Genomic DNA, 27,850 nt, shown 5'->3' with positions numbered 1-27,850 from the left:
TCCTTTGTTTATACAATTCACATTCAGATGCCTAGAGGTCGTTGCACGTGGGACACGAGGCCGCTCTTTACGGACACCACACGAACGAGGTAAACTTGACGCAATCTTCTTGAGAGTACGGTAGCGCTTGCTTGGTGAGCGGCCAAAAGCACGTGTTGGTATTGCCGGCGCAGTCATCGATCGGAGCGCCAGTCGGTTGCGACGTCGGCTTGTCAGTTGGCTTCTTCGTCGGCTTGTCAGTTGGCTTCTTCGTCGGCTTGTCGGTTGGCTTCGTCGTCGGCTTGATGGTGGGCTTGTCGGTTGGCTTCTTCGTTGGCTTGTCAGTGGGCTTGTCGGTCGGCTTGGTGGTCGGCTTGTCAGTGGGCGTGTCCGTCACGGGCCCATCCGTGATCGGGTCCACCGTCACGGGCGCCGACGTCGGGTCAGTCGACGACCCGTTGCGGATGTTGTCGTACTTGGACGTCGGGTAGTGGAGGTTGTTGGCATCGAACGCCATGTGCTCCTTCCCAAACGTGTCGTAGACCTGCGAGATGAGCGACCGCGGGGACCCGGCCTTGGCGTCGGCGTCGCCCGACCAAAACATGGTGCCACCGAGGTTGTACTTTTTGATGTACTCGAGCTTCATGGCGAGACTCTCGGGCGAGTCGTAGGACGTAAATGTCTTGGCGGCTTGGTCGTAGCTGTAGGCGGCGCCGAGCTTGGCGTCAAACACCTCTTTGGCGCCCGCGCGCGGCAGCGCCTTGTAGTCCCAGATGCCCTTGCCGTCGTTGCCAGAGACCCACGAGCCAGCCGTGGGTGCCGTGAACTTGTCGTAGAGACCCGATGTGCCTTCGAACGACCGACCGTAGGCGGGAATACCCATGACGATCTTGTTGCTCGGGCACCCGCCCTTGATGTAGTCTTGGATTGCACCATGGGCCGAGTACTTGGCGCCAGCCGGGTGGTTCGGGTCCTCAAACAAGTTGGCTTGGTGGTCCGTGTACGCGCTCCAGCTGCCCGCCATGTCGTACGTCATAATGTTGATAAAGTCGAGCTGCGCGCAGACCGCCTTAAAGTCCCAGTGACGGTAGTTGGCGGGACCTGCCGGCGACGCGACACTCAGCTCGGCCTTGAATGGCAGCTTGGCGAGCTCGGTCCGGATCGACGTCAAAAGCGCCACAAAGTTCTTCATGTCGTCCGGACGGTGCGGCACGGGCGGCGAGTCGTTCCCGCCCTCGACAGGGTACTCCCAGTCAATGTCGATAAAGTCGAGGCCGAGGTCGAGCATGAGCTTGACCGAGCTCTTGGCAAACGTCGACCGACCCGCTTCGGTGCTGGCGATGCCGCTAAACTGGTCGCTCAAGGTCCAGCCGCCGATCGAGAGGCCAAACTTGGTACCGCGAAACTTCTTCTTGAGCTTGTTGGCTTGGCCAAACTGACCATACACGTTGTTGCCCGTGTCGCTCCACGAGTCGTCAGGGTACCGCTTGTCGGTCGCAGCCCACGTGTCGTACAAGCCGACGGTGCCGTCCGCGGCGGGCTTGCCAAAGGCGTAGTTGATGTGCGTGATGCGCGACCAGTCGAGATCGAAAATGTGAAAGTTGCGGCCGTAGATGCTCCACTCCATAAAGTAGACGACGTTCTTGAGACCAGTGGCATCGACGGACGACGCCGCGACCGCGAGAGCAAGCAGCGAGGCGGGCTTGAGAACGGTCACCATGATGCCGACAACGATATTTGGAAAATGAAGAGAGTGCCCTTGTGTCTTGTGTCGGGTCTGAGAAACAAGATCGAACCGAGATCTGGTGGGCGAACGGTTCGAATTGGCGCCAAAGGCGTGTGGACAGGTAGAAAACCGTGGAACTCGCATCCAAGATGCTGCAAGTGGGGCAAAGACACGTCATCGCTGTCGCGGATCGTCACGCTCTATGCGTCCTCCCAATAGCGCGAAGGACACGCGTCAGGTTCTAAATCAACTCGACTTGTAGACACCAGCTACGTACTTCGCCGCACTACGGGCCGCATATCTCGGAAGCAAGGGACAGCACACACACCCTCCTCTGCAGTCCTGGTGTGCCCCCACAAAACAAACACGTGAATGCAAGAGCACCATTCTTAGAGCTTGCAGAAATAAAAAAGTTGGACGAGATGGGCGGCACGGAACAGACACGCTGGATCGACTAGGGGCACCACACAAACGTGCCCTTGAACTTGTTGCAGTCGCTCTTGGTGTACGCGAGCGGTAACTTGGTCATGGTCAGTGGCCAAAAGCACGTGTTGCGATACCCTGCGCACGCGCTGCTCGATGGACGGCGCGGCGCGACCGTCGGCGTGGGCGCTTCAGTGGCTGGCGCTTCCGTTTCATCTTCGGCCTCCTCGTCCGGCGCGTCTGTGGTCGCTGGTAGCGCAGTCGTCTCAACGACCGTTGGCGCAACCACCGGTGCCTCAGTGCCAGTCGACGAGCTGTTGCGGATGTTGGCATACTTGGATGTTGGGTATGCCACGTTGTTGTCGTACAAGGCCATCTTGTCTCGACCAAAGTGATCGTGCGCCTGCGCAATCAGCGATCGCCCGGACGTCAATGGCGCGTCAGCGTCGCCCGCCCAAAACATGGTGCCACCGAGGTTGTACTTTTCAATGTACTCGAGCTTGGCTGCGAGGCTCCGGGGCGTCTCGTAGGACGTAAACACGCGCGCGTTGGCGTCGTAGCTGTAGCCTGCACCGAGTTTCTCGTCGTAGAGCTCGGTCGCGCCCGGTCGCGGCAAAACCTTATAGTCCCAGACACCGGCGCCGTCCGAGCCCGCGACCCACGAGCCGGCCGTTGGCGCTGCAAACGGCGTGTACAAGCCGTGCGAGTTCTCAAACGACCGGCCATAGAGCGGAATGCCCATGACGATCTTCTCGCTCGGACAGCCGCCGGTAATGTAATCTTGCACCGCGCGGTCAATCGAGTATTGCTTCCCGGACGGATGCTGCGGGTCCGCAAACAAGTTGTTTTGGTAGTCGGTGTACTCGCTCCAGCTGCCCGCGAGGTCGTAGGCCATCAAGTTGACGTGGTCGACCAGCCCGCACACGGACGGAAAGTCCCAGTGCGCGTAGTTCTCGGGCCCGGCCGGCGACGCGACACTGAGCTCGGCGAGGAAGGGCAGTGACGCATATGCGTCACGGATGGCCTGCAGAAGCAGCACAAAGTTGGCCATATCGTCGGGTGCGTGCGGAATCGCATTGCCGCCCGCGACCGGGTACTCCCAGTCAATGTCGATGAAATCGAGGCCAAGGTCGAGCATGAGCTGGACAGCGCTGGACGCGAATGTTCGGCGGCCCATCTCGGTCGCCGCAAAGCCGCTAAAGAGACCGCTGAGCGTCCAGCCGCCGATCGAGAGCCCAAACTTGGCGTGCCGGTGCGTCTTTTTCATCTTGTTGGCGTGCCCGAATTGGCCATACACGTTGTTGCCGAGATCGTTCCACGAGTCGCCGTGGTCAATGTAGCGCTTGTCGGTCGCGGACCACGTGTCGTAGAGCTGGACGGTACCGTCGGCGTTGGGCTTGCCAAAGGCGTAGTTGACGTGCGTGATGCGTGACCAGTCAAGATCGAAAATGTGAAAGTTGCGTGCGTAGATGCTCCACTCCATAAAGTAGACGACGTTCTTGAGGCCGTCGCGGGCCACGCACGGCGCGACGACGCAGGCAGCAGCGAGCAGCTTGGAGATCACGCCCATGCTATCAAGTGGCGAGACGGAGGCAAAAGCGAAAATGAACTACTCGACATGGGAGTTTTGCAATTTTTCATGACGTGGCAGCACGAGCGGTGTGAAACGACTGAACAACGACTTTGTGAGGTTCGCCCGAGATACCCAGGAAGCTAGCGCCTGCAACTGCGAACATGCGACGGAAGGACGGGCAAGCGCACGTTGGTTTCCAGCTCGTTCGAAGCCGCCACGCGAGCAGAGTCGAAAGCACGCCCGGGTCGTTGCGGATAGCGCTTGGTCGTGACGATCACTCGCTGCAACGACCTGATCTCGGACGGGACAGAATATTATTGTGAAGGGTCGCCCTTTGACTAGCAACGTGCCCTCTTGTAACATAGGATGGTACAAGCAACGGAAGACGTATTTTCCAATCGAATTGGACATTATTGTACATCGAATTTGTCATAAAATACACGCTATTAGTGCGCTTGGTACGAAGCACCGGCACCAAGCGCCGGAAGCTCGGAGCACGACCGCTCTGGTGTGAGAATCGAGATGGAAGCCTTCAACTGAGAACGGGAGAAACGACTTGCTGGTCCAAAAGAAGGCGACTCCGATCGGAGATTGAACTCGGATTGAAGCCCGAAACCGATTGTGTGCTGCCGCCATATCTTTGTATCAAGTTGAAACTCACCGCTTCACTGATATTTCATCTGCGTTTCCGGAGCACTCGAAATGAAGACAGCGATTCTACAAGTCGAACGACGTTGCACGGCACAGACGTCTCGTATCGAGCATCTCATGGGCTTGCAGCGTGCCGAGCCGCCATAGTTCATACACTCGAATACTATCGTTTGGTTCCTTTTCGTATGTTTTTGAGTTGGTCCAGAATCTTCCTAATGTGGCGCGTGCATTTGTTTCCAACCAGAAAATCTGAGGGTGGCGCGTGCACAGTTGAGTTTTCTGGCTCAGATACGCGGTCGATAGACGGTTGACGCCAAGGGCGCGAACTTTCGCCCCTACCGACTGGCACTTGCGCGTGTTTATTGACGCGTTGGGCGATGTACGAACGCTACCATGTTGATTGAAGCAACAGTTCGAAACACCACCTGTAAAGGCTCAAGTACTACTTACTGATCCCGGTCGAGGTGGAAGGTACATCAATATCGTATATATTCTTGAAAAGACTCACCTGACGTGTTTTGGAGACGACGGGACGCATCCCACTAAATGACTGTATACAGCACTGCGAAATTCCAAACAAGTCGGTCAAAAGGCACCGTCTCCTTTACACAAATACCAGAGCTCCAAACATCGCACACACTGTCCCAGTTAGTTGAGAAGGGCGCGGTTATTTCGAATGCGCGATTTCAACAATTGCGTAGTATAGTCCTCACGTCGCATGCGATCTTTGCCGTTGGCCGTAGACAATACCACTATCCGCGCCAAAAAGCCGGTGCACCGTCACTTCTAACCGCACATTTTTCTGCAAACCCAGCTGTTGTTGCCACAAAGTGTGCCGATGATGATGGCACCCCCTATGATCGAACGTATGAGACCTCTCAAGAAGTGGCCATCCCCGATCGAACCCTCCGGCTCGTCGCCTAGCAGCGGCCTCCAGATCCTGCACACCAAGTCTTCATTATCCAAATATCTTTGTCTGCATCATGGTGACCCTTCTCAAGCCCGCCTCGCTGCTTGCTCTCGCGGTCGCGGCGTCGTCCGTCGATGCCACTGGTCTCAAGAACGTCGTCTACTTTATGGAGTGGAGCATCTACGGCCGCAACTTTCACATTTTCGATCTCGACTGGTCGCGCATCACGCACATCAACTACGCCTTTGGCAAGCCCGCCGCGGACGGCACCGTCGGCTTGTACGACACGTGGGCCGCGACCGACAAGCGGTACCCTGACGACTCGTGGAGCGACACGGGCAACAACGTGTATGGTCAGTTTGGCCAAGCCAACAAGCTCAAGAAGAAGTTTCGCGGTACCAAGTTTGGCCTCTCGATCGGCGGCTGGACGTTGAGCGACCAGTTTAGTGCCATCGCCAGCACCGAGGCCGGTCGGTCGACGTTCGCCAAGAGCTCGGTCAAGCTCATGCTCGACCTCGGCCTCGACTTTATCGACATTGACTGGGAGTATCCTGTCGAGGGCGGGAACGACTCGCCGCCCGTGCCGCACCGTCCGGACGACATGAAGAACTTTGTGGCGCTTCTGACGGCGATCCGGACCGAGCTCGCCAAGCTGCCGTTCAAGGCCGAGCTGAGTGTCGCGTCGCCGGCGGGTCCCGCCAACTACCGCCACTGGGACTTTCAGGCGGTCTGCGCGCAGCTCGACTTTATCAACATCATGACGTACGACATGGCGGGCAGCTGGAGTGCGTACACGGACCACCAGGCCAACTTGTACGAAGACCCGAACCACCCCGCTGGCGCCAAGTACTCGGCCCATGGCGCGATCCAAGACTACATCAAGGGCGGGTGCCCGAGCAACAAGATCGTCATGGGTATTCCGGCCTACGGTCGGTCGTTCGAAGGCACATCGGGTCTCTACGGCAACTTTACGGCACCCACGGCTGGCTCGTGGGTCTCTGGCAACGACGGCAAGGGTGTCTGGGACTACAAGGCGCTGCCGCGCGCGGGCGCCAAAGAGGTGTTTGACGCCAAGCTCGGCGCCGCCTACAGCTACGACGATGCCGCCAAGACCTTTACGTCCTACGACTCGCCCGAGAGTCTCGCCATGAAGCTCGAGTACATCAAAAAGTACAACCTCGGCGGCACCATGTTTTGGTCGGGCGACGCCGACGCCAAGGCCGGGTCCCCGCGGTCGCTCATCTCGCAGGTCTACGACACGTTTGGGAAGGAGCACATGGCGTTCGACGCCAACAACCTCAACTACCCGACGTCCAAGTACGACAACATCCGCAACGGGTCGTCGACAGACCCGACGCCGGCGCCGAGCAGCGACAAGCCGACGTCGGCGCCGGTGACGGTGGACCCGATCACGGATGGGCCCGTGACGGACACGCCCAGTGACAAGCCGACCACCAAGCCTACTGGCAAGCCCACGGACAAGCCGACGAAGAAGCCATCTGATAAGCCGACGACGAAGCCAACCGACGAGCCCACCACCAAGCCGACGAAGAAGCCAACCGACAAGCCGACGAAGAAGCCAACGGACAAGCCGACGTCGCAACCGACTGGCGCTCCGAGCGATGACTGCGCTGGCAACACCAACACGTGCTTTTGGCCGCTCACCAAGCAAGCGCTCAACTACAGCAAGGACGACTGCACCAAGTTCAGTTCGTTTGTGTGGTGCCCATAAGCACGCCATCTCGTCATCTGTTTGGATATTACCTATGCGTACAATTCCATGTCGATTTTACATGTCCTATGCATTCTATACATCGCGTATCTGGCTTGTTCTTCAGCGCCACGACGGCAAACTGGCCGACTGGAAATGAGGGGTAGGGTTACAAGAGGGGTAGGGTATTTAGTAGCACGCTCTATGTGCAGCTTTAACAACGGAATGGGCGATGTAATTTCTATTCAATTAAATATGAATGAATGCAACTACTCGCTGGGAGCGTGGACGGTCCAGATCGCTCGGCCGTCTTCGCCCGGAACGCGTCGCAGGCCGGAAAACGTCTTCGCCGGATCGCGCTTCTCAAAGAACGCCTCGAGCTGCCGGAGCTGCGGGCCGCGAAGCCCGACCATTTCTTTGGTAGCCTTGGCTTCTTGCATGAGCTTGTTGACGTTGCCTTCCATTTCGCCAAAGACCGACTCGATGCGGTCGACGATCTCGGTCGCGGCCTTGGGAACCCCGAGGACCCCGAGGAGCTTGGTGATCTTGTCGACGCCGCGGAGGAGCGTAAAGCCGCCTTGAATCAACGGCAAGTACCGATCGACAAATGTAAAATAGTCGTCGGTCTTGGTCGAAATGGCAATCGGGTAGACCCCTTTGGCCGGCGCGAGATCGCCCGTTGCTTCGTCCAGAAGGTAGAGGTACATGGTCTCCTGCATAAAGAGCTTGTTCTTGAGCGACCCGATCGCATCGACTTGGCCGCGAAAGCAGTCGAACAGCGACGTGGCTTTCACTTCGGGCGACGCTTTCGTCTTGGCAAGCGTCGTCACAAACTTGAGTACGTCGTCTTGGAGCTTGGTCGGCGGGACACTGGCGCTGGCACCGGCTTTGCACGGAAGCAGCACAAAGCTTGTCGGGACGTGAACTTCGGTGGCTTCGTACATGGCGTGCATGAGCGTCTTCTTCGACGTCGTGATCGCCGAGAGCACCTTGTCCGTGTTGCTATCGTCATGCGCCATGATGCGCGCGCTCGACTCGTGGATGCTGCGCGTCAAGCTCTCTTTGACTTTGGCGACTTCTTCCAGGATTTGAAAACTCATGTCGGACGCAGGTCCTGTCGCGTCGGGTGCAGTAAAATACGGGTGGTCGACGACGTGAGACAAGGGCAGTCGATCCGCCGGCGCAACGCGCAACAAGCGGCCAATGAGGTCCCGCGCCAAGGGATGCGGCACCTTGGCACCAATGCGGGCGACAAGGGCGTCGTCCGTCCAGCGCAGCGCTTGGAGCATCTGGCTCGCCTCAAGGTCTTCGTCGCGGTTGGAAAGAAGGAGTGGCGTGTTGTCGACGCTGCAGAGCTTGAAGAGCATGCACCCGAGTGCCCAGAGATCGAAGGCCGGCGTCGCCTCCACGAGACTATACGGTAGCGGCGGGAGGTCATGGGCGCCATCGCCGTGAAAAGCCCGGACCACCACGTTGTCGGGGCTGGGCTGCATCTTGGCCCAGAGCTCGCGTTGATTGTGCTGGTGCTTCCACGCGGTGCCCCAGTACACTTGATGCAGTTCTTGCTCCTTCGGTGACTGGAGCTTGTAAAAGCACTCGGGCGGGAGCGTTCCAGAGGTAAACTTGGCCCCGAGCGCCATCTGACCGTGGGCGCACGACGCATCGAGGTCGATGAGCTTGAAGCTGTCTCCGAGGCGAAGTACCTTGTGCATTTTGACATCGCCGTGGACGACGTTGGCCGCATGAAGCGTCGCGAGCGCTTTCGCCACTTGGTGCATGCACTTGCGCGTCTTGGTCGCAGACGGCCGCTCCTTCCGGAAGACATCTTCCAGCGACCGCGCGGCAGGCGGCATCACAATCAAGTGCTTGTAGTCGCTCAAGTCGAGGTACTCTGTCGGCGCAAAGCTTGCGAGCGCCGATGCTATCTCGTCCGATGTCGCTGTCGGGAGGTGCGGCACAATGTACGCCGGGTTGAGCACTGTGGTTGCGCGCGCCGCGAGCTCGCGGCGGTAGTCGGCGGGAAAGCGCATAAACTTGAGAGCGACTTTGAATTTCTCGCCAAAGGTTTGGCTGCAGTAGCGCAGCCACTCGACCTCGCTCAAGGCGCCGCTCTGGTCCTTGTCCCAGCGTTTGTACGTCTCGTTGAGTTGCTACACCACGACGCCATACATGTCAAAAATTGAAAAAATGGAAAAGGCAAAAATACGTACATGGTCGAGCGACTCGTTGTCGGCGCTGTGGTTGGAGAGGTGCTGACTCGCCGCCTTGAAGGCAGCGCAGTCGAGCCCAACGTCCGGTACTGCGTACAGGGCGTACAGCTGCTGGTAGAGGCGGTAGTCGGTCGCAAACACCACCATGGCGCTCTCACTCCGGTGCATTGGCGGCCCCGTGTAGAGCTCGTATCGGCCACAAAACATGAGCTCGTCGTAGAAGAAATACCGCGTCGCCTTGTCGGCAATGCTAAGCGCACGCCGCCCTTGCTCGTCCTTGGAGAGGGAAAATTGCGAGTAAAGTTCGGTCTTGGCCAAGGACGCAAACATGGGCTGCGCAAACAGCTCCTTTAGCACCGTCGTGCGAAGCCCATCCGGGAGCTTGAGCGAGCAGTCGAGAAGCGTCGTCCACGTAAAGTGCTGATGATGGCCGATGTCTTCGAGCACCGACGTGTCGACCGCAATCGCATCGACAAAGGACGTTGTCGTCTTGACGCTGAACGGAAGGTCCGAGAGGACAATGTTGAGGGCCGCTGGCAGCGTGAGCTTGGGCGCGACATGCTGCAACACGTGCTTGCCCTACGTGCATCGTTGAGTTTTGCAATCTTGATATTTTGATACAAATCGAAAAAAAGCGTACCTTGAATTTGAGCTGCACCGGGGCACGGGCTTCAAAACACGCGACGGCGGCCGAGAGCGCTTTGCGCTGCAGGGCGTATTCGTACGCCCGGAGCTTGTGCTGCGTCTACAATATCTTGGACCTCTTGGTCTATAGTAACATGGGTACCTGCGGCAAGATGGCGTTCGGGTCGGCACCGTGGCTCAAAAGATAGCGCAAAATACACAACTTGGTGTCGTCGTTCGGCGTGCGGGGCGTCGCGTGCTGAATTGCATAGTAGAGAAAGAGTTCCATCTAATAGCATGGACAATAATGTCCACAATATCCCGAGAACGAGGCACGCACCATGTCCGAGGCGAGAGGCGTTGCCAGTTGCTCGATCAGGAAGGTCGCCATGGTCGCGCGGCCATAGGCAATGGCCACCACCACCACCGAGTACGTCGTCTCCATGAGCTCGTCCTATTAACGAGTCCCGTCACGAGAAATGAAAAAAGTTGCACATACCAAATGCCACACGGGGTAGCTGCCGGTCGCGCCGAGCACCACCAGCTGACGCACGACCTCGTCGCAGCCGGCCTTGACAGCCACACAGAGAAGATATTCCTTCCACTACGCACGCCAACCATGACATTGTGTACACAAACCAGTAAACGGTCTTTACCTGGACGCGCCAGTCGACAAGGCTGCCCAAGCCTTTCGGGGACTTGACCGTCATGGCTTTCGGATGCACGAGGGCGGCCCACTTGCGCGGGTTCACGGCTGAGAGGATATCGTCGAGCTCATCAAGCTTAGCTGGCTACACAGCAGTGTAAGAAACGACAACGCGTCACGAGTTGTACATCGTAGGGTTGCTTGGCGTCGACAGTAACGAGTAACGCGACGGCGTCGGCGAGGAAACCAGGTTGCACGAGCCGGTCGTCTTCGTGCTTGCTGGACATGCGCCGCGGCACCCCCAGAGGTACAATCGGGTGCACCTACCGCTGCATGAGCGCTTTAGCATCGACTAAAGAGGCACCAAGGCAGGGGCGTCGTTGTCCGTCATTTTTTGGAGCATGTGTTGTTGCATCGCCGGCATATTTGCAAATGGTCCCCAGATCCATCCTGCTCATCGGTCAACGTCGAAACGCAGCATCAAACGCTCCATTCTCGCTCCCGGCGTTGGGCGGAGATGTCAGCACCGTGTTACATGTTGTCATCAGGGCCCTTCTCGCGCCAACGAGCGCGTGCTGGGACTGGACTGCTTGCCGCTGCGTCCTGAGGGTGTCCCACTGACATGCATATGCTCGATCTCGGCCCGAAACGACGGGCCGCGCCGGCGCTTCTTGGGCGGCTCAGCATACAGGCTGTCAGTGGCTGCATCGCTCGTGAGCAGCATAAGGCTGTCATTAAAGTAGACGTCGTCGTCGGAGGCGGCCATGTGCATGGCGGCTACTCTATCACAAGGGGCAGTGTTAAAAACAGCTTCGGGCTGTTTTCAAGCAGTGGAAGAGGTTTTCCGCGCAAGGACGAGCGATCTAGAAGACCAGTTACAAGTTCGAACAAAAGCCAAGACCCAGGCGCAGAGCACGCAAGCTCACGCCATTTCCAAATTGGTAGTGTCAGTCAAACAACTAACCCGCCTCGCCCACCACCGGCATGGCGGACACCAACACGGTTGTTGCCCCCAAGTAGTTCGGTCTTGATTGCGGAAAAATTTATTCGCTTTAAAAGTAATAAGCCCAAATTAGCACCGTGCAGGCGGCGTGATGGTCACCTGCAGCCTCACGTGTTGGTAGCGAGAGCGTTTTGGCGACCGTATCAAAAAAAATGTGCAATTGTGTCACCTGATAGCACGATAACAAACTTTTCGCCTGGCATGTTCACACTGGATGGCTACCAAAATTGCATTTTCATCGAAATCTCGGATCGACCGCGAAGCCATCTCAGATTGCATCTGAGATGATTCTGAGATCTCGTGACCTCCAAACATGCGCGCGACATCACGTCACGTGGCAAAATCCTATACCGTGACAACCATTCCCTTTAGAGCTTGACGTCATCGTCAGTAAGGAAAATGCGCTTCGTGTTTGCGCCCATCATCGCTCGGCGCATCGCTCGTCGTCGTGAAGCTGCCCGTGAAGCCGCCCGTGAAGCCGCTCGCTGGGCACGTTGCCGGCGGATTCTCGCTTCACTCTTGCGGCTTCGGGACTTCATGGACGAGCGCAACTTTCTGCACTCGTCGAGTCTTCTTCGCGACCAAGAGAGGTATCATTTTTACGCACCCCGTGACGACTCGTCGTTTATCTCGCCCGTGTCGATCGACGGTACCCTTATTTGGCGCCATAACTGTCCAGATCTTGGAACGACGGCGACGTGACCCGGACCTTACAAGCTATGATAGCTCTTCAAGCGCAACCCGAAGGCCACACGCAAGGTCAAGGGCAAGGGCAAGGTCGAGGCGCAGATTCCTCGATCATGCAAATGATGCTCATGATGGACCAAATGTCGCAACGCCGTCAAGACGAGCGCGAGGATAGAGAGGTAAGGCGCGAGGCTGAACGAGAAGCCCGTGAAGCTGCACGGACTCGTGACCGCGAAGAGCGCGAGGCGCAATGGCAGCGCGAGCAAGCACGACGCGACGAGCGTCGCCGTCAGGAAGATGAGCGACGTCGCCAGGATGCAGCCCGTCGCGACCGTGCTGACCACCTTCAAATGATGATGATGGCTCGGATGTTAGGCGGGACGATGCATTAGGAAGACTAGAAAGAGGATGATAACATCGCCATATATCCGTCAGACAATAGTTGTATTGAATGCCGCGGTCGAGCGACGACAAGGTGTCCCTCAAGCTCGACGGGTAGTGCTGATGGGATTGGAATACTGAAGTAGCAACCGTTTTTAGTAAATGAACCAGCACTGATTTGAGTTCACGGAATTGCATCACCGCTGTATTACCAAATGTACAAACTCTGAGATCGATCGCTAAGAGACGGCGGCGAGTTTGCTCTGGATGAGCGCCTCGAACATGCCAGCGCCTTTTTGAAAATGCCCCAGGAGGCACTCGGTAAAGACACCTGGCGGCAGCGAGAGGCTGTCGTCCGTCGCATTGGGCGGCAGCATGGGCGGTCGCATCTGCGCGTACGTCAGCAGCCGACACGTGCCATCGCCTTGGTCACTCACGACCATCCTACGCACCAACATGGACTTTTTCATACGTTCGGTCAAGGTCGTCAACATACCAGGAAGCTTCGTTGCCGACCAACTGCTGCGGGTTCCACGGCATCAGCGCGTCCTCGAGGATCGAGCGCCACACGAGGACGACCCGCGACGATTCCACGTACTTGCGCGCCGCAATCCGCCCTTGAATCGGCGGAAAGTGCACCGGGAACGTCGTCGCAACGTAGTGTGTATACGTCATCTCGGTCCCAAACGATTCGTTGAGCTACGTAACCACAGACATGATCGACATGGTCGACACCTCGTAGCCTACTGTGCTGGACAAGCCGTACTCATCCGGCATCGGCGTGGTAAGCATGTCCCACAAGAGCGCGGCAAGCTCCATAAACGGCACTGGCCACGAGTGGCAGACCGTCATGTGCAGCACCAAGGACGCCTCATCGCCGTCCTCGCTATCTTCGAGCTGAACATGCACGTAGCGCTCGCGGCTCGCTTCGTGGGCGTGCAGGTCGTGGCGAATGTACTCGGTACTGAGCTTGCCGAGGTGGTCATCGAGGATACGGGCCAGCGTCGCGTGCCGGTCGGTCGGGCCCAAGGACGCACGCTTCCACGACGCCATGGCCGAGTACGCACATAGCTTGGGGCGGCGCGTAAAGGCCCGCTGGAGTGTCGCCAGCAGCTTCATTTGGTCGTCGAGGAGACCTTGGAGTTGGGCGTTCTCGTGCAATGCTTGCTGCGCCGCTTGCGCCTGCGTGGCCGCCCGGCTGGCCCACTGCGACTCGACGGGCACAATGCTCGTGATGGCTCGGAGCTGCTCAAGCTGCGTGGACAGCTCGTCGTGCTTGGCACGGAGGTACTTGAGCTCGTCGAGGGCCGTGGGCCGACGACGCTTCGTGGTTTCCGAGCCCGACGAGAGTGACGACGGCGAGTCATGGCTCGCCTCACCCGACGTCGGCACGAGGACCGCAATGTCCTGGCAAAAGATGTCGTCGCCGTACGCGATGCTATGAGCCATCGCTGCGGTCGGCAGAGGCGGCTGGCTGTTCGGTTGTGATCGCCGCCTGTCTTTGATTTTTTCACGGACCAATCACAGCACCGCTGGCTGATGGACATGCATTCCTGCGTGAGGGTGATAACGCCAAAGTCGACTGCTTGTTGGAGCGTAAGACATGTTGTACACGTTGGCTCTACAGCTATCTTTAAATGTATTTAATGCCATCCGAAAAACCCTTCCTGCGAGATATCGCAGGGAAGGTCGAAGTGTTTCTGGCGTCCTCATGCCTTGCAGAGGGAGGCATTGATGAGCGACGACGGCCTGGATGCGACCTAGGGCATGGAGCTATGGCCGGGTTACATAAAGATATCAACGTGTTCCGCGTTATCTTGCTTACAAAGACGTCGCATACGTAGTGCTACGCCTGAATGCGTGGGAGGTGGCACCAGCACTTGGTCGTTGAGAGTGAGCTCGGAGATCCATCCCGTGGTGGACCCCATCCGCCGAGGGATAGCGAGGTCGTACGCAGGCTCCTGTACTCGGACCACCCGACAGAGAGTGCAAGCCGGATGGATCTCAATACAAAATACTTTAACGGACTGCAGCATCACGCAGCGGCCTTCCCGGCAACGCGACGCAACAAACAAAAATGACGCGATCCTTGTTGCGTGTGCTAAGACGCCGTCTAGTTGTAGCAACAAAGTGTCTCGATCATCGCCGTGCGTCTGTCTTGGATCGAGTCCCGCGCTTGTTCAACACTATCGCAGATCCAATGCTCGAGCGTCACGTTGTAAAAGTTGGTCGCAAACAACGAATGCGGAGAGATCTTGCGTGTTGCGCTGCATGCGCGAAGCGTGAGCTCCACACTGCGCAGCATCCAGAGCCCGCTGTCGCTGGGACTGTCCTGAAACGGCACTTTGACATAGTCGTGGTGGAACTCGAGCGGCTTCTTGGCGCCCGACCGGGTCGTGTGATGCACCGCGGCCAGAAAGTCGGCCACGTGGGTTCGAATCCCGGCCTCGCGGTGCTGGCTGTCAAACGTGTCAAAAAAGACTATCGTCGCAGGCGAGCTCGTCGCATTGTGGAAACCAAACACCATGGTCACGCTCCAGTGATTCCTACATCAGCGTGAGCATCTTAGCAGGCATTTCGGTTCGGAGGGTACTCTAAAAAGAGAGGCAGCACGATGATCTCGCCCGTTAGAAGGCCTCCGTACGCAGCCGGCAACGGCGGTGGCGTGCCCGATCCCATGAGCGACGACAGCACGGATGCCGGAAGAATGCGGCAGACCCGCTTGGTCACGATACAGATACCATTCTTCGTACGGCTTACTTGAAGGTGTCTACGACAGCATTTGGAGTCATTGCACTAGCAATACATGGGCATACTTGAGAAAACGATCGACAAGCGCCGGCGTCAAGTCCATGCCTGCTCTGAGCCGCGCCTCGTCGGTCAATGGGGCGGCAGGCGGCTCGGACGCCGGGACCGTTGGCGCCTCTTCCTGGTCTTGGACCGCACTATCACGCTGGCGGCATGGGCGCTTGGCTGCAGTCATAGGACCGTCGCTCGCACGCGCCGCCGCAGGACGCTTGCCGACCGCAGGTGGATCAAAGGCCTGTACGGCGGGACCGGCCGCATCGTCGTTGCCGTTCACCTCACATAGGCGGTTGACTTTGGCAGCCATGGTCGTTGCCGCGTGCTGTACGCCACAAAGGTGCTCTTGAAACATCGTCTGGAGCTCGCGATGCTGGCGCTCGAGCACTGCCAGCTTCGCCTTGAGCTCGGCGTTCTCGCGCTCGAGCGCTGTCTCGGCATGGCTCGCCTCGTCGGGCGGGGCGATAGCTCGAAGAGCAGCGCGAAGCTCTTGAAGCTCTGCAGCGTTCGCACGCGCCTGCACTTCAATGCGTGCTTCGAGCGCGGCGATCGGGTCGTTGGCCGTTGAGGTGGTGCTGGGTCGGGTTCGCATCGCCACAAAAATATCGAAGAGGCTTGGTCGACTTCGCGTCGCTGATTGGTCGGTTGGAAAATATCGCTGGCCGAGCTCTGTGACCTTCTTCCAGGCTCTGCTTGCTGACGCAAGTTGGTGTTGAAGGAATAGGATTGACTCGCTGCGATCGCGTGCTTGGTCGCGGTTCCAGCACACCCGCCTCGTCGTTTGATCCCACCGGGCACCATACCGGTCGATTGAAGGGAATTATGAAATACGCGATTCTGATTGGTCAGCGATATTGATACTTTTGCAAGTGTGTCCAAGATGGATGACATCTTGGTGTTGAGTGTGACCGACGACTACTACCGTTTAGTCGAGGACTAAAGCATAGGCTGCTAGCATCGCGCTGGAGCATGCAGTACAGCCAACCGCCAATGACGCCGTCGGACGTCCTCTGTACCAGGGACCGCCCTCGCCGGCTTCAATCCGCGTGCTGCTCGCTGGTTCGACCGCGGTGATGCGAGTAGTGGACTCTGTTGAGAGAGCCACTGGTTACTTGACCGCGACTACGAGGTCAAGACGCGCGTGGCTTTGTTGAAGGTGATGCTTGAGCTCTCGGATCTGCGCTTTCTTAAACTCGCTCATCGGTGCTCTATCGGTGTCAACACACATGTTTTACGCCAGAGATCAGTAAGCTGGCAACAAAGACCAACACCTGCTACCCAGGCAACGCGACGGAAGAGACTACGACGAGTTTCATGTGATGTTGAAGTAGGTAGCCTAGTCACTTCGGAGCGTCTCTAGCATGGCTCGGCGTTTTTCTTGAACCGTCATGCCAAATGCATTTTGGACCCCTTCGCAGAGCCAATGGCCGAGCGTCACGTTGTAAAAGCAGGTTGCATACGGCGACGTGGGGTAAATCTTGCGGGCTTCGCTGCACGCACACAGCGCAAGGTACACGTTGAGGAGCACCCAGATACCACTGTCGTTGAGATGATCCTGCCATTGCACCTTGAGATAGTCTTCCTTGAGCACGAGCTTGGCCTTTGCGAGCGGACGGTGCACTTTATGCACCTTGACCAGGAAAGCGCGCACGCGGCTTCGGATGGCGATCTCATCGTGCCAGCTGTCCATCGGGTCCAAGAAGACGATCGTCGCAGGCGAGTTCGTCGCATCGTGGAGACCAAACACCATGGTCACGCTCCAGTGATTCCTACAGCAGCGTGAGCATCTTAGCAGGCATTTTCGGTTCGGAGGGTACTCTAAAAAGAGAGGCAGCACGATGATCTCGGCCGTCAGAAGGCCTCCGTACGCAGCCGGCAACGGCGGTGGCGTGCCCGATCCCATGAGCGACGACAGCACGGATGCCGGAAGAATGCGGCAGACCTGCTTGGTCACATCGCAAATACCATTCTCCGTACGGCTTCGGAGGTCGCTACACGCGTCGGACGTTAAGGCTTGGTGCCAGGCACATGAAGCATATATAGTACTTGAGAAAACGATCGACAAGCGCCGGCGTCAAGTCCATGCCGGCTTCCAGTCGCGCGACGTCGGTCAATGGGGCGTCCGGTGCAAGTGCCGGCGTGACGTTCGCTGAGGGTGCCACATCTGGTTCCGAACCATCGCTATCGTATATGCAGCGTCGGCGCTTGGCCGCAGCACGCTCGGAGTCCGAGCCCTCGCTCGTACGCTTATCCATCGAATCCTTGCGCGCAGGCTTTGCCGCAGCTGGCTTTTCGGTAAAGCTCTCGCTGGAACGCTTTGACGCAGCAGGGTTCTTGGTAGGACTCTTGCCCGCGCGCTTCGGCGCCGTTGGCTCCTTGGCAGGACTGTGTGCCACAACCGGCTCGGCAAAAGGGCCGTTGTTCGCAGGCTCGCCAGCCGCAGGCGGAGCAATCACACGTCTTGTCGGCGCAGAGACGATGACTTCGTTCTCGAGACCACGGAGACGGTTGAACTTGGCGGCCAACGTTGTCGACGCGTGCTGCATGTCGCGAAGGTGCTCTGCAAACACCGTCTCGAGCTCGCCATGTTTGTGCTCAAGCGCGCCATGTTTGTGCTCAAGCGCTGTAAACTTTGCCGTAAGATCGGCGTTCTCGTGCTCAAGCGCTGCGAGCTTCGCCTTGAGCTCGGTGTTTTCGCGCTCGAGCTCTGCCTTGGCCCGGCTAGCCTCGACGTGCGCCTCGTCGGGCCGAGCAACGGCGCGAAGGGCGGTGCGAAGCACCTGAAGCTCTGCGGCAGTCGCTTGCGCCTGCGCCTCGAAGCGTGCTTCGAGGTCGGCGATCGGGTCGTCGGCCATCGAGCTGCTGCCGCGGGCTCGAACCATGGCAGGCGCAATGTGATCCGAATTTGATCGATATGTCACTGGTTAAAATTTGTTGGCATCTGATTGGCCAAAAAGCCTCCATGACGTGGCAATGTGTTCGCGCAGTATGGAGGCAGCTCGCTATGATGAAGACACCACCTGTACTTGAGTTAGAAGTATTAATCGCTACTATCCAAATAATCAATGCCTGCCTTCGAGGTCGCACCGCTCTACGTCCAGGTTTGCAGTCCTCCCGGTCCAAACTGCCAGAAAACATCACGACGCCGTGTCCTGAAGAGAATGTACAACGCCAGCTACAGCCATGCTGATGCAGATCTCGCACCCGTCCTTAGTCGCCGAGAGGAACTTGGTGTCGATGAAATGCGTATGGCTCTTACTCGCCAAAAACAACGATAATGTGATGCATAAAGCCCGTCTTGAGCGAATGGTGCGTCTGCCGCCAACGTTGGTACGACATCCCCACGCCCGAGGATGACTGTTGCTGTAGCTCGTCTGTCGTAAAGAAGCTTCAAGGACGGCCCCGTCGCAAATAGTAGGCCCCATCGCGAATGGGCTCACGAATTTGGGATGTGCTGTCAAGATGTATCCCCATGATGCTCCAGCAGTTCTATCTTAGGATTCAAACACTGGGCAAGTTTAAGGGTCTATCAACTGCTTCTAGACCCTTGGCATATCGTATCGGTGGTTGATAATGGCGTGGTGCATCTGCACGCACGTCTACACCAGAGCAGGCTGACGCCAGAGTGCAATCGTCGCCTGAGTGATCGATCTTTTGTCCCATGTGTGAGAGTCGGTACTGTAATATGCAGCTGATTTATGGGAATTAGAAAATACCTGTATCCGATTGGCCACCCAGTTTGCCATTTGGAGTCAAGGATGGACGAGTGCGACGACGACATCTTGGCCTTGTGCGTAGCCGACGACAGCGTGGCTGACGACCGCTTCTTTGATGAGTGGCTCGCGTCATTGCAGACGGGCGCGGCGGAGGGCCCGGACCACGACACGCCTGCGAGCTCGACCTCATCTGACCTGGACCCGCCGACCAAGAAGCGCCAGCGCACGTCCCTGCGCCACGAAATCCTGCACCTCCGCGCGAAGCACCTCGCCTTGACCGCGCAGCTACAATCGCTTTCGGCCGAGCGAGCAGCAGACCCGGCCTCTTATTCCGTGTGGGCGAACCGGGCCAAGGACCAAGCGACGTCGGTCCAGCTCGCGCGGCAAGAGAACGCCCGACTCCAAGAAATGGTGCGCGACCAGCTCAAGTTTATCTCGTCGCTTCAGCGTGTCATGGCCAAGAAGCCCAAACTGTGCGACTTTGCCTCTGTGGCGCCGTGGGAGATGGCGACGCTTGGGGCGACCGGGCGGCGCGAGGCCAAAGAAAAGCTCATGCGGCACCAGTACGACAAACTCGAGACCGAATGGATCCGTCATGGCCTCTACGAGTACGAGGCTGGTACAACCAGTGTCCGCAAGCGCTACATTGAGTCGCAAGACGACGCGCTTTGGGTGCACTTTGCCGAATGTCACTTCTGGTCCGTCGACTATCAAGTGCTGGCCGACATTGTGTGGGGGATGTTTACGCAACAGCTGCGGTCCCAACCGCATGTCGAGACGGCTGCCGATGTGAGACGGACGGCAACTCGACGTACTTTCGCTACACGGCCAAGGTGGCCAGCGGTGCGATCCCGCCGATCGATGGCCGCCTCTTCCTGCGTCGGTACATAGAAACTGGCCGCATTGTGTTTGTGTCGCGCTCGATTCTCGACGACGCGTTGTTTCCTTCGGATCCGACGCGATTCCTCGACAACCAGTGCGCGTGGTATGTACAACTAGACGATTGGACGTTTTTGTACAACTGTGTTCTTTTAGGATCATTGTCCAGCGCACGGGCGATGCAACCGCGAGGCTGACTTCGCATGCACGCTTCTCGCCACCCTTGGTGCCAAGAGAAAGCACCGTCACGGATTTCACACCGGGCATGTACACCGAGTGCCTCCTCGAGCTCGCGGGGCACCCAGAAATGCCCCTCGAACGTGCGATTCATGATGTGCTTGATGGCCAGCACACGGCTTGACAACAATGAACATTCAACAACAAATGTCGTGCAAAAAGAATGGATACTGAGCATTGATTTAGTGTGTTCCGTTTAGAATACCCTTGCTTTCGAACCAGCGCTGGCGACGGTACAAGTAGAAAGGGTTGAAAGGCGTTGTGCTTGGCCTCAGGCATCCTTCTAGAGAAAACAGAAGTGTTCGACGAGGACGATCGTCTATCGTCAGAACAACATCTGACAGACAGCAGTACATGCATGCAATTGATCTCTACCGTGTTGGGACGACAAAGAAGCCCATCGCCTGGGAGCATGGACGAGTCTGTTTGTTCCCATGTACTAGTAGTACTTTTTAAGGGAATTCAGACAGGACATCTCGCCGCCGATTGGCCTGATCATTGTTTTTGTCGCATTGTGACGATGGAAAATGTGGACGACGACATCTTGGCACTGTGCGTTCCCGCCGCCGCCGACGACGGCGACCTGGACGCATGGGTTGCCGCGCTCCATAGCACGTCGATCGACACTCCTACGTTGCCCGACCAGGACGCGCGGCCTGCCAAGCTCCGCCGCACCTCGAAGCGCGACGAACTCCTGCACCTCCGAGCCAAGCACAACGACTTGACCGCGCAGCTAGAAGCACTTGTGGCCGACAGCGCTGCAGTCACTGTGCCAAAGTCGGTCTGGGCCAACCGGGCCAAAGACCAAGCAATCGCTGCCCAGCAAGCGCTCCACGAGAACGCCCGCCTCCAAGCGCTCCTCCATGACCAGCTCAAGACCATTGCAACCGTCCAGCGGGCCTTTGCACGCACGCCCAATCTCTGCGGCTTTGCGTGCGTCGCGCCGTGGAAGATGGCGACGCTCGGAACCACCGGTCGGCGCGAGGCCAAGGCCAAGCTTTTGCAGCACGAGTACGACAAGCTTGAGACGGAGTGGATCCGCCACGGCCTCCACGACTTTGAAGCGAGCCACGCCGATGCTGATGCACGCGAGCACTACGTCCGGTGCGAAGACGACGGTCTCTGGGTGCACTTTAAGGAATGCCAGGTTTGGCACGTCGACGCAACCGTGCTGGCCAACGCGGTCTGGAGCATGTTTAGTCAGCAGCTGCCGTCCCAGCCAGACAACTTTAGCGCCGCCGACGTCGAGGTCGATGACAACGTTGCGTATTTCGAGTATACAGCCCACGTCACGTCAAGTGCACTTCCGCCGATCGACGGCCGCGTCCTCGTCGGGCGGTTTATCGAGGCCGACCGCGTCGTGTTTGTGACGCGCTCGGTTCTGGACGACGCCTTGTTCCCGTCCGACCCGGCGCGGCTTCTTCAAAATCAGTGCAGCTGGTAGTACTGCAGTATTCTGTACACAATTGTCATCATCGTTGTGCTAGGATCGTTGTGCAAGCCACGGGCAACCAGACGACGCGCCTCACGTCGTACGCGCGCTTCTCGCCACCGGTGGTGCCAACCGAGAGCACGGTGACGGAGTTTACGCCGGGCTTGTACACGGACTGTCTCCTCGAGCTCACGAGCCAGAGAGAACTGTCGCTTCGGCACACGATTCAAGTAGCTCTTTTAGCATCGACAACCGCGCCATCATTGTAAGCGAGTCATTTTGGCGGTCGTCCATTGCGATCGATGATTCGACGCTTGGGCGCAAGTCGTCGACGTGCAACGTCAGGTTCTGTCCATACCATAGATATGGATTCCGGCTAATGCTACAGCTTATGAGCATTGCTGCACTACAACGTGACCCTTGAATACTCTCCTAGTACCCTTGATGCTCTCTCAGGACGGTTCCAGGCACGGAACGCGATTCGGCAATGTACTTTTTAAGGGAATTCGGACAGAGCATCTCGCAGCCGATTGGCCAGTATATATTTTGCCGGGATGGAGACAGTCGACGATGACATCTTGGCGCTCTGTGTTCCCGCCGCCGGCGCCGACGGCGACCTGGACGCATGGGTCGCCGCGCTCCACAGCACGTCGATCGACGCTGCTACATTGCCCGACCAGAGTATGCGGCCTGCCAAGCGCCGTCGCACGTCGTTGCGCGACGAAGTCCTGCACCTCCGCGCCAAGCACGACGCGCTGACCGCGCAGCTCGACGCTCTCACAGCCAACGCGTCGGCGATGACGACGCCATCTTCCATCTGGGCCGACCGGGCGAAAGACCAGGCGGTCGCGGCGCAACTCGCGCTGCATGAAAACGCTCGTCTCCAAGAGCTCGTCCGCGACCAGCTCAAGACTATTGCGGCGCTTCAGCGCGCGTTCGCTCGCAAACCAAAGCTCTGTGACTTTCCGTGCTTGGCATCCTGGAAGCTGGCGACGCTTGGAACATCCGGTCGGCGCGAAGCCAAGGCCAAGCTCATGCAGCACCAATACGAGTTGCTCGCAACCGAGTGGATTCGCCACGGACTCCACGACATTGATGCGCAAGGCAATGACGTGCGCAAGCGCTTTATGCAAGTGGTCGACGACGCGCTCTATGTCCACTTTGTCGAGTGCCATGCGTACCCCGTCGACTACACCGTGATTGCTGATGCGGTGTGGGGCATGCTCACCCGGCAGCTCAAGCCACAGCCCGAGCTCTACAGCGTCGCCGAGGTGCGTTGGACACAATATTGTCTTGCGTGACTCTATATTCTGCATAATACTAGGACGTCGATATCGACGACGACATTGTGTACATTCGATTCCTCGCGATCCTTGATGGCACGGCGATGCCGCCAATAAACGGCCGACTGCTCGCCCGTCGGTTCGTCGAGAGCAACCGCATCGTCTTTGTGACCCGGTCGATCGTGGACGACGCCTTGTTTCCTTCGGACCCTGGTCATTTTCATGACAATCAGTGCTCGTGGTACGCTTCGTACTTTATTGCGTCATTTCACTCGTCTGTCGAGCGTAGGATCGTCGTGGAGCCACGCGGCGAGAAGGCGACGTGGCTTTCGTCATATGCTCGGTTTGCGCCGCCGACCGTGACGGACGACAGCACGATCACAGACGTGACGCCCGGCATGTACACGGACTGTATTTTGCAGCTCATGGACGAGAGCGGTATCTCCATCTTTGATGCTTTACAAAGCGTCATGTCGACCACAAACTAGACTCTTCTACTTTCATAGACTCTCTCTCGCTTCTTCTTACATGCAAGGCTGTCTCATCCTCGGAGGCAAACATGCATTGCCACCGTTCCGCAGCATATTGCGACGTCATTTCCGACCCGGACATGCATTTGGCCCTTGCGCATCGCAGAGCACCCAACCAAAGTGCCTTTGTTGAACCCCTTGATTCAACAGTGTGGACGAGTGTTGTTTAGGCGCTCTTTCATGAACCAGTCTTCTGCTCGATGGGTTTTTGCCGCATGTGATAGCGACGTAAACGGAGAGCTGCACACAAGGACCGGTGTATGACGACCTCGCTCGCCATATCGAGTGCCAACACAGCAACGTCGAGCAATAGAATCGATGGGCTATCTGCATGTCCCCATTACATCCTGTCCTCTAGAAAGCGTGCTCGCCAGCATGGACAGCATCATGGTCTTTGGTCTGCGGAAAGGACATTCTACTCGTGCATGTCATGGACCACGTGCCCTGTTGAAGCCCTACCAGAGGTATGTACATGCCCCGCTAGTACGCTAGGCAAAGGCACCGTGGATCGACAGTCCAGGGACCGAGGCAGCAAAATCGACTTATCTCGGAATGATATGGCGATGCCACGCCACTGTCGGGTAATCATTCATACGGCATTTTGATTGGCTAATGGATGAAATGACAGCCAATGGCATCCATTGCATTCGACCAGCATGGACGACCTCGCAAGCCTCCTGGACCGCAGCGACGCAGCCTTCGCCGACGACGTCTCGGCGGTCGTGCCTGTGGCCGACGATGCGTCCTTGACGAGCGCGCTCGGCACGACTAAGAAGCGTCAGCGCACGTGCATGAAGGACGAGCTCGCGTATCAGCGTACCAAGCACGCGGCGCTGGCCGCCGAGCTCGCGCTCTTGCAGGCGACGACCGACGTGTCGATCTGGAAAGGCCGCGCGTTTGGCCAAGTACGCGCGGCGCAGCAAGCCCGGAACGAGAACATGCGGCTACGCACGAGCCTCGCGAGCCAGCTCAAGGTCCTTGACGCGCTGCAAAAGCTCTTTCTCAAGCAGCCAAGTCTGTGCCAGCTGCAGTCGATCGAGCACTGGAAGATCCCGGCGCTTGGGATCGAGCGACGAAAAGAGACACTGGAGGCGCTGCTACTGCACCAGTACGAGCAGCTGCCGTCGCAGTGGGTGCGGCACGGGCTGCACGCGCACGAAGCCAACGACGACGGCGTCTTGGAGACGCGCGTGCACACGGACGATGGCCCACTGCGCCTCGACATTCTCAAGTGCGACTCGTGGCCCGTGGCGTTCATGCAGCTCGCGCATATCGTGTGGCAGCTGCTCGTCGACCGCACAGACATTGACGTCACCATGTCGCTTCAGAAAACGGTACCAACTACTGGAAACTGTGTCGTTTTGAAATGCCCAACAAGTTGTCATGTTGTAGGCGGTCGAAATCTTCTCCGACAAGATGGTCTATGCGCAGTATATCGGCTCGTGCACGCCGCCGGCACCGTATCCTCGGCTGCCGCCCGTGGAGAGCCGCATTGCGTGCCGGCGGTATGACGAAGCGACGCGCGTGGTCATTGTGTGGCGCTCGATTCTGGACGATGCGCTCTTTCCCATGCCGACGCACCACCTCAAGGGCGACGAGTGTGGATGGTACTATTACTTGTTGTCTCTACGAGGTTGTCGAAAAGGGATTAGGGTTGTCGTCCAGCAGACAGACGCAAACCATGCACGGCTCTTGTCGTACTCGACGACCAAGCCACCGCTCGTCCCCAAGGCCCAAGATAGTACGTCGTCGGTCGTACGCGCACCTGGCATGCTCACCGAGTCGCTCCTGCGCCAAGTCCACGCCAGCTGCGACGCGGTGGACTTGACAATTCAGCGCGGCCTCGCGTTGGCAGCGTTACCGACGGCAGCTGCTTGAGTCGATGAGAAATCCCATACTAGTATTGTACTATATGCGAGCACTCGATCCATGGATTGCATTGCGTGGTGAGCTCTGGCAGTGCAGACACGGGCAGTGACCAAAACCAGAGATTTGGAGCGAACACCCCTAGCCGGACCTTCCGACGGCACCCGCGAAAGTCGCAGCTGACATGTGCATGGGTCTTGTTTGGGACACCAAAAAATTCCCGCCGTTGAATCCGCGACTATCTTATTGCACCTGTCGTTATGGTATCTATGCGTTGATAGAGGTTTGTGACATACAAATGAAAAGGTATAGACAAGTTTTCGGTATTAATTTACAGAGGCTTTTTTGGAACGGATCGAAAAACCGAGCCGCTCGATCGCTGGGACGCGCGGTATACATTTGGCACCACGCGGGCGGCAGCACCATGGATGGACCTTCAAGAAGATAGCGACGCGTGGTGCCTTAATTAAGCGACTGGTCAACCGACAGGACAAGCTAACGCCCGCAACCGCGAGTGCCCGCAACGGCGTGAGCCAGCGAGATGGCTTCATCAGCGAACCTATGGGGACCCACGGCGCGCAGTCGCAGGCCTCTGTCAAAGCAACAAAGGCACCCATACCAATATATAACTTAGTGCCACAACAATTGGTTAGGCGGCAGCTTCATGCTTGGGCAGTCGGTCTTTCGGCCGCGCAAGATCGTGCTCTCGATGGAGATGATGTGCTCGAGGTCGACGACGCGGAGGATGTCAGTGGCCATTATACAGACGACGCATCCGCGATTGTGCCTCGCCTTTGCTGCGACAAGCGCTCTACCAAGACGCACCCCGTCAAGGCTCCAGGCGACCGACACGCAACCGCTGCGACCCGTCGTTGACATGCCGTCGTCACAGTCGTCCCCAAGCCGGTACGATGGTGCATGCTCTCATTGGTAAATCAACATTGTGGTATCGACCACATACTACTGGAGAGATCTACTCGGCTCTACATGAAGTTGAGCATCCCATCAAACAAAAGGCGGAGCGACGTTCATCCTGCATTGACTCGACTATTTTATTGAGAAGTTTCGTTGACGCGTGTTCGCATCGCAACCTGCGCCTCCAACGCCACGAGAAACTTAGCGCTGTTGGCCATAAAGATCGTCGTGACCGTGTCGGTGAACGCGCCGACGGGAAACGCGGGCCAGCCGAGGTGCGCTGGCGGGATGATGGGCGGCGTCAGTGTAAAGTATATCGAGAACCGAGCACGTGTCGGGCTCTCGGGCTCAATCACCGCCCTAATAGTGTCGACAGAGAAGCATAGTATCGAGGCAATGGAGGATCGAAGCCCGTACCAGCCACATTGGTTGTCCCGCGCATGGTTCGGATCAAACGGTAAACCATTGTCGTCCAGGATCGAGCGCCACACAAACACAACACGATGCTCTTGGTCAAAGCGCTGGGTGACCGTCCGTCCTTCAAAGACAGGAAATTGCTTGGCCGCGTCTTGTGCGTGGTATCTACAATTCGTCCCACTCAGGTACCCAACCCATCGGCCATGGGTTCGATACCTTGTGTACACCAAGTTGGGTGCCCACTGCTCGAGAACCTAGCACAATCGTCTTTTGATGCGACTGCTCGCCAAAGAAAACGGACCTCGAGGTGCACGGGCGTTGAAAATTCCGCCGGGATCTTGGCCACAATGTAATCCCAGTAAATGTCGGCGAGGCGCTTGTAGTCAATCGCCCACGCATGCGAGTTGACGAAATGCATGACGAGGCCTGCGTCTACACTGCCGAGCTGCCTTGGATCCACGCCTTGCGCTTGTCTTCCTTGGTGTGGAGCGAGTGGCGAATCCACTCGGACTCGAGCTTGGTCAACTGGTGCGCCATGAGCGCCGCGGCGTCCGAACCGCGATCAATCGCACTTAACCGCGCGTGGCGCCAGCCCTCGGACGTCAACGGAAACGCACTGAGTCGCGGGATCTTGCGGAACGCGCGCTCTAGCACTTGGATAAGCTTGAGTTGCTCTTCGAGGGCTTGCTTGAGCTGGGCGTTCTCTTGGGTCGCGCGCCGGGCTGCCTGCGCCTGCTCGGTGGCGCGCGCTTCCCAGATCGACGAAGATGCCGATGGTACCGTCACGCGGGCTTCGAGGGCGCGGAGCTCGTCTTCAAGGTCGTTGCACGTCGCGCGAAGGTAGTCGAGCTCGGTCTTGAGGCGGCGCTTGGGCTTCTTGCGCGCCGGCGCATGCGACTCGTCCGCCGGGAGGAGGGCCAGGGGCGCCAGCAAGATCTCTTCCAGAAACGCGTCGCTGTCCAGCTCGGCGCCATCGCTCTGGCCCATGTAGTCGGCGAAGATGTCATCGAGCGTTGGCATGCTGCAATACCACCAGATATGATGACGAAACGGGCTTGTATCAACTCATCTAAGGGAATCCGATGATGGTCAGACATACATTCCAAAAATGGCGCCAGAGACCACGCGGCAGAGGTGCTTTCCTTGGTCGGGACCTCGGCGCATCCGTGCTTGTGTGTTGTTAGTATTTCAACTAATAGTTGTAGCCAGCTATAGCATCGAGTCAAGTGTTAGATACAGGTGCGGGCCT

The 27,850-nt window shown here is 57.8% G+C and overlaps 12 protein-coding genes across 12 annotated transcripts; 5 read left to right on the top strand and 7 right to left on the bottom strand.

Annotated features, from left to right (window-relative positions):
* Window positions 1-67: 67 nt before the first annotated feature.
* Window positions 68-1,699, bottom strand: SPRG_09553 (hypothetical protein; the record flags this gene model as incomplete). The annotated part of the gene is made up of 1 exon (XM_012348979.1): window positions 68-1,699. One exon carries the CDS (start codon window positions 1,697-1,699, stop codon window positions 68-70), a length of 1,632 nt encoding a protein of 543 aa, XP_012204369.1.
* Window positions 1,700-2,159: 460 nt separating this feature from the next.
* SPRG_09552 (hypothetical protein) lies at window positions 2,160-3,714 on the bottom strand (the record flags this gene model as incomplete). The annotated part of the gene is made up of 1 exon (XM_012348978.1): window positions 2,160-3,714. The coding sequence occupies exon 1, from the start codon at window positions 3,696-3,698 to the stop codon at window positions 2,160-2,162; it is 1,539 nt and encodes a 512-aa protein (XP_012204368.1). The 5' UTR covers window positions 3,699-3,714.
* A 1,621-nt stretch (window positions 3,715-5,335) lies between these two features.
* Window positions 5,336-6,994, top strand: SPRG_09551 (hypothetical protein; the record flags this gene model as incomplete). The annotated part of the gene is made up of 1 exon (XM_012348977.1): window positions 5,336-6,994. One exon carries the CDS (start codon window positions 5,336-5,338, stop codon window positions 6,992-6,994), a length of 1,659 nt encoding a protein of 552 aa, XP_012204367.1.
* Window positions 6,995-7,242: 248 nt separating this feature from the next.
* Window positions 7,243-10,096, bottom strand: SPRG_09550 (serine/threonine protein kinase; the record flags this gene model as incomplete). Its single annotated transcript, XM_012348976.1, has 4 exons — window positions 7,243-9,123; window positions 9,184-9,762; window positions 9,824-9,928; window positions 9,971-10,096. 4 exons carry the CDS (start codon window positions 10,094-10,096, stop codon window positions 7,243-7,245), a joined length of 2,691 nt encoding a protein of 896 aa, XP_012204366.1.
* A 2,613-nt stretch (window positions 10,097-12,709) lies between these two features.
* On the bottom strand, window positions 12,710-14,020 carry SPRG_09549 (hypothetical protein). Its single transcript, XM_012348975.1, has 3 exons — window positions 13,272-14,020; window positions 13,021-13,223; window positions 12,710-12,968 (listed from the first exon to the last, which is right to left on the bottom strand). Exons 1-3 carry the CDS (start codon window positions 13,971-13,973, stop codon window positions 12,764-12,766), a joined length of 1,110 nt encoding a protein of 369 aa, XP_012204365.1. The 5' UTR covers window positions 13,974-14,020; the 3' UTR covers window positions 12,710-12,763.
* A 617-nt stretch (window positions 14,021-14,637) lies between these two features.
* SPRG_09548 (hypothetical protein) lies at window positions 14,638-15,966 on the bottom strand (the record flags this gene model as incomplete). Its single annotated transcript, XM_012348974.1, has 3 exons — window positions 15,341-15,966; window positions 15,118-15,294; window positions 14,638-15,070 (listed from the first exon to the last, which is right to left on the bottom strand). The coding sequence occupies exons 1-3, from the start codon at window positions 15,916-15,918 to the stop codon at window positions 14,638-14,640; spliced, it is 1,188 nt and encodes a 395-aa protein (XP_012204364.1). The 5' UTR covers window positions 15,919-15,966.
* A 696-nt stretch (window positions 15,967-16,662) lies between these two features.
* Window positions 16,663-18,181, bottom strand: SPRG_09547 (hypothetical protein; the record flags this gene model as incomplete). Its single annotated transcript, XM_012348973.1, has 2 exons — window positions 16,663-17,317; window positions 17,373-18,181. The coding sequence occupies 2 exons, from the start codon at window positions 18,179-18,181 to the stop codon at window positions 16,663-16,665; spliced, it is 1,464 nt and encodes a 487-aa protein (XP_012204363.1).
* Window positions 18,182-19,084: 903 nt separating this feature from the next.
* Window positions 19,085-20,282, top strand: SPRG_09546 (hypothetical protein; the record flags this gene model as incomplete). Its single annotated transcript, XM_012348972.1, has 3 exons — window positions 19,085-19,813; window positions 19,837-20,027; window positions 20,078-20,282. The coding sequence occupies 3 exons, from the start codon at window positions 19,085-19,087 to the stop codon at window positions 20,280-20,282; spliced, it is 1,125 nt and encodes a 374-aa protein (XP_012204362.1).
* A 396-nt stretch (window positions 20,283-20,678) lies between these two features.
* On the top strand, window positions 20,679-21,859 carry SPRG_09545 (hypothetical protein; the record flags this gene model as incomplete). The annotated part of the gene is made up of 2 exons (XM_012348971.1): window positions 20,679-21,598; window positions 21,646-21,859. The coding sequence occupies 2 exons, from the start codon at window positions 20,679-20,681 to the stop codon at window positions 21,857-21,859; spliced, it is 1,134 nt and encodes a 377-aa protein (XP_012204361.1).
* Window positions 21,860-22,144: 285 nt separating this feature from the next.
* Window positions 22,145-23,361, top strand: SPRG_09544 (hypothetical protein; the record flags this gene model as incomplete). Its single annotated transcript, XM_012348970.1, has 3 exons — window positions 22,145-22,861; window positions 22,915-23,114; window positions 23,163-23,361. 3 exons carry the CDS (start codon window positions 22,145-22,147, stop codon window positions 23,359-23,361), a joined length of 1,116 nt encoding a protein of 371 aa, XP_012204360.1.
* A 698-nt stretch (window positions 23,362-24,059) lies between these two features.
* Window positions 24,060-25,281, top strand: SPRG_09543 (hypothetical protein; the record flags this gene model as incomplete). The annotated part of the gene is made up of 3 exons (XM_012348969.1): window positions 24,060-24,737; window positions 24,796-25,010; window positions 25,056-25,281. The coding sequence occupies 3 exons, from the start codon at window positions 24,060-24,062 to the stop codon at window positions 25,279-25,281; spliced, it is 1,119 nt and encodes a 372-aa protein (XP_012204359.1).
* Window positions 25,282-26,321: 1,040 nt separating this feature from the next.
* SPRG_09542 (hypothetical protein) lies at window positions 26,322-27,656 on the bottom strand (the record flags this gene model as incomplete). Its single annotated transcript, XM_012348968.1, has 5 exons — window positions 27,040-27,656; window positions 26,903-26,977; window positions 26,818-26,855; window positions 26,602-26,766; window positions 26,322-26,544 (listed from the first exon to the last, which is right to left on the bottom strand). The coding sequence occupies exons 1-5, from the start codon at window positions 27,619-27,621 to the stop codon at window positions 26,322-26,324; spliced, it is 1,083 nt and encodes a 360-aa protein (XP_012204358.1). The 5' UTR covers window positions 27,622-27,656.
* Window positions 27,657-27,850: the final 194 nt, after the last annotated feature.

Source organism: Saprolegnia parasitica (genome assembly GCF_000151545.1).
Source record: "Saprolegnia parasitica CBS 223.65 unplaced genomic scaffold supercont2.49, whole genome shotgun sequence".
NCBI classification, from domain to species: domain Eukaryota; phylum Oomycota; class Saprolegniomycetes; order Saprolegniales; family Saprolegniaceae; genus Saprolegnia; species Saprolegnia parasitica.
The sequence above is the reverse complement of the archived record's forward strand: the minus strand, read 5'-3'. Positions and strand labels throughout refer to the sequence as shown.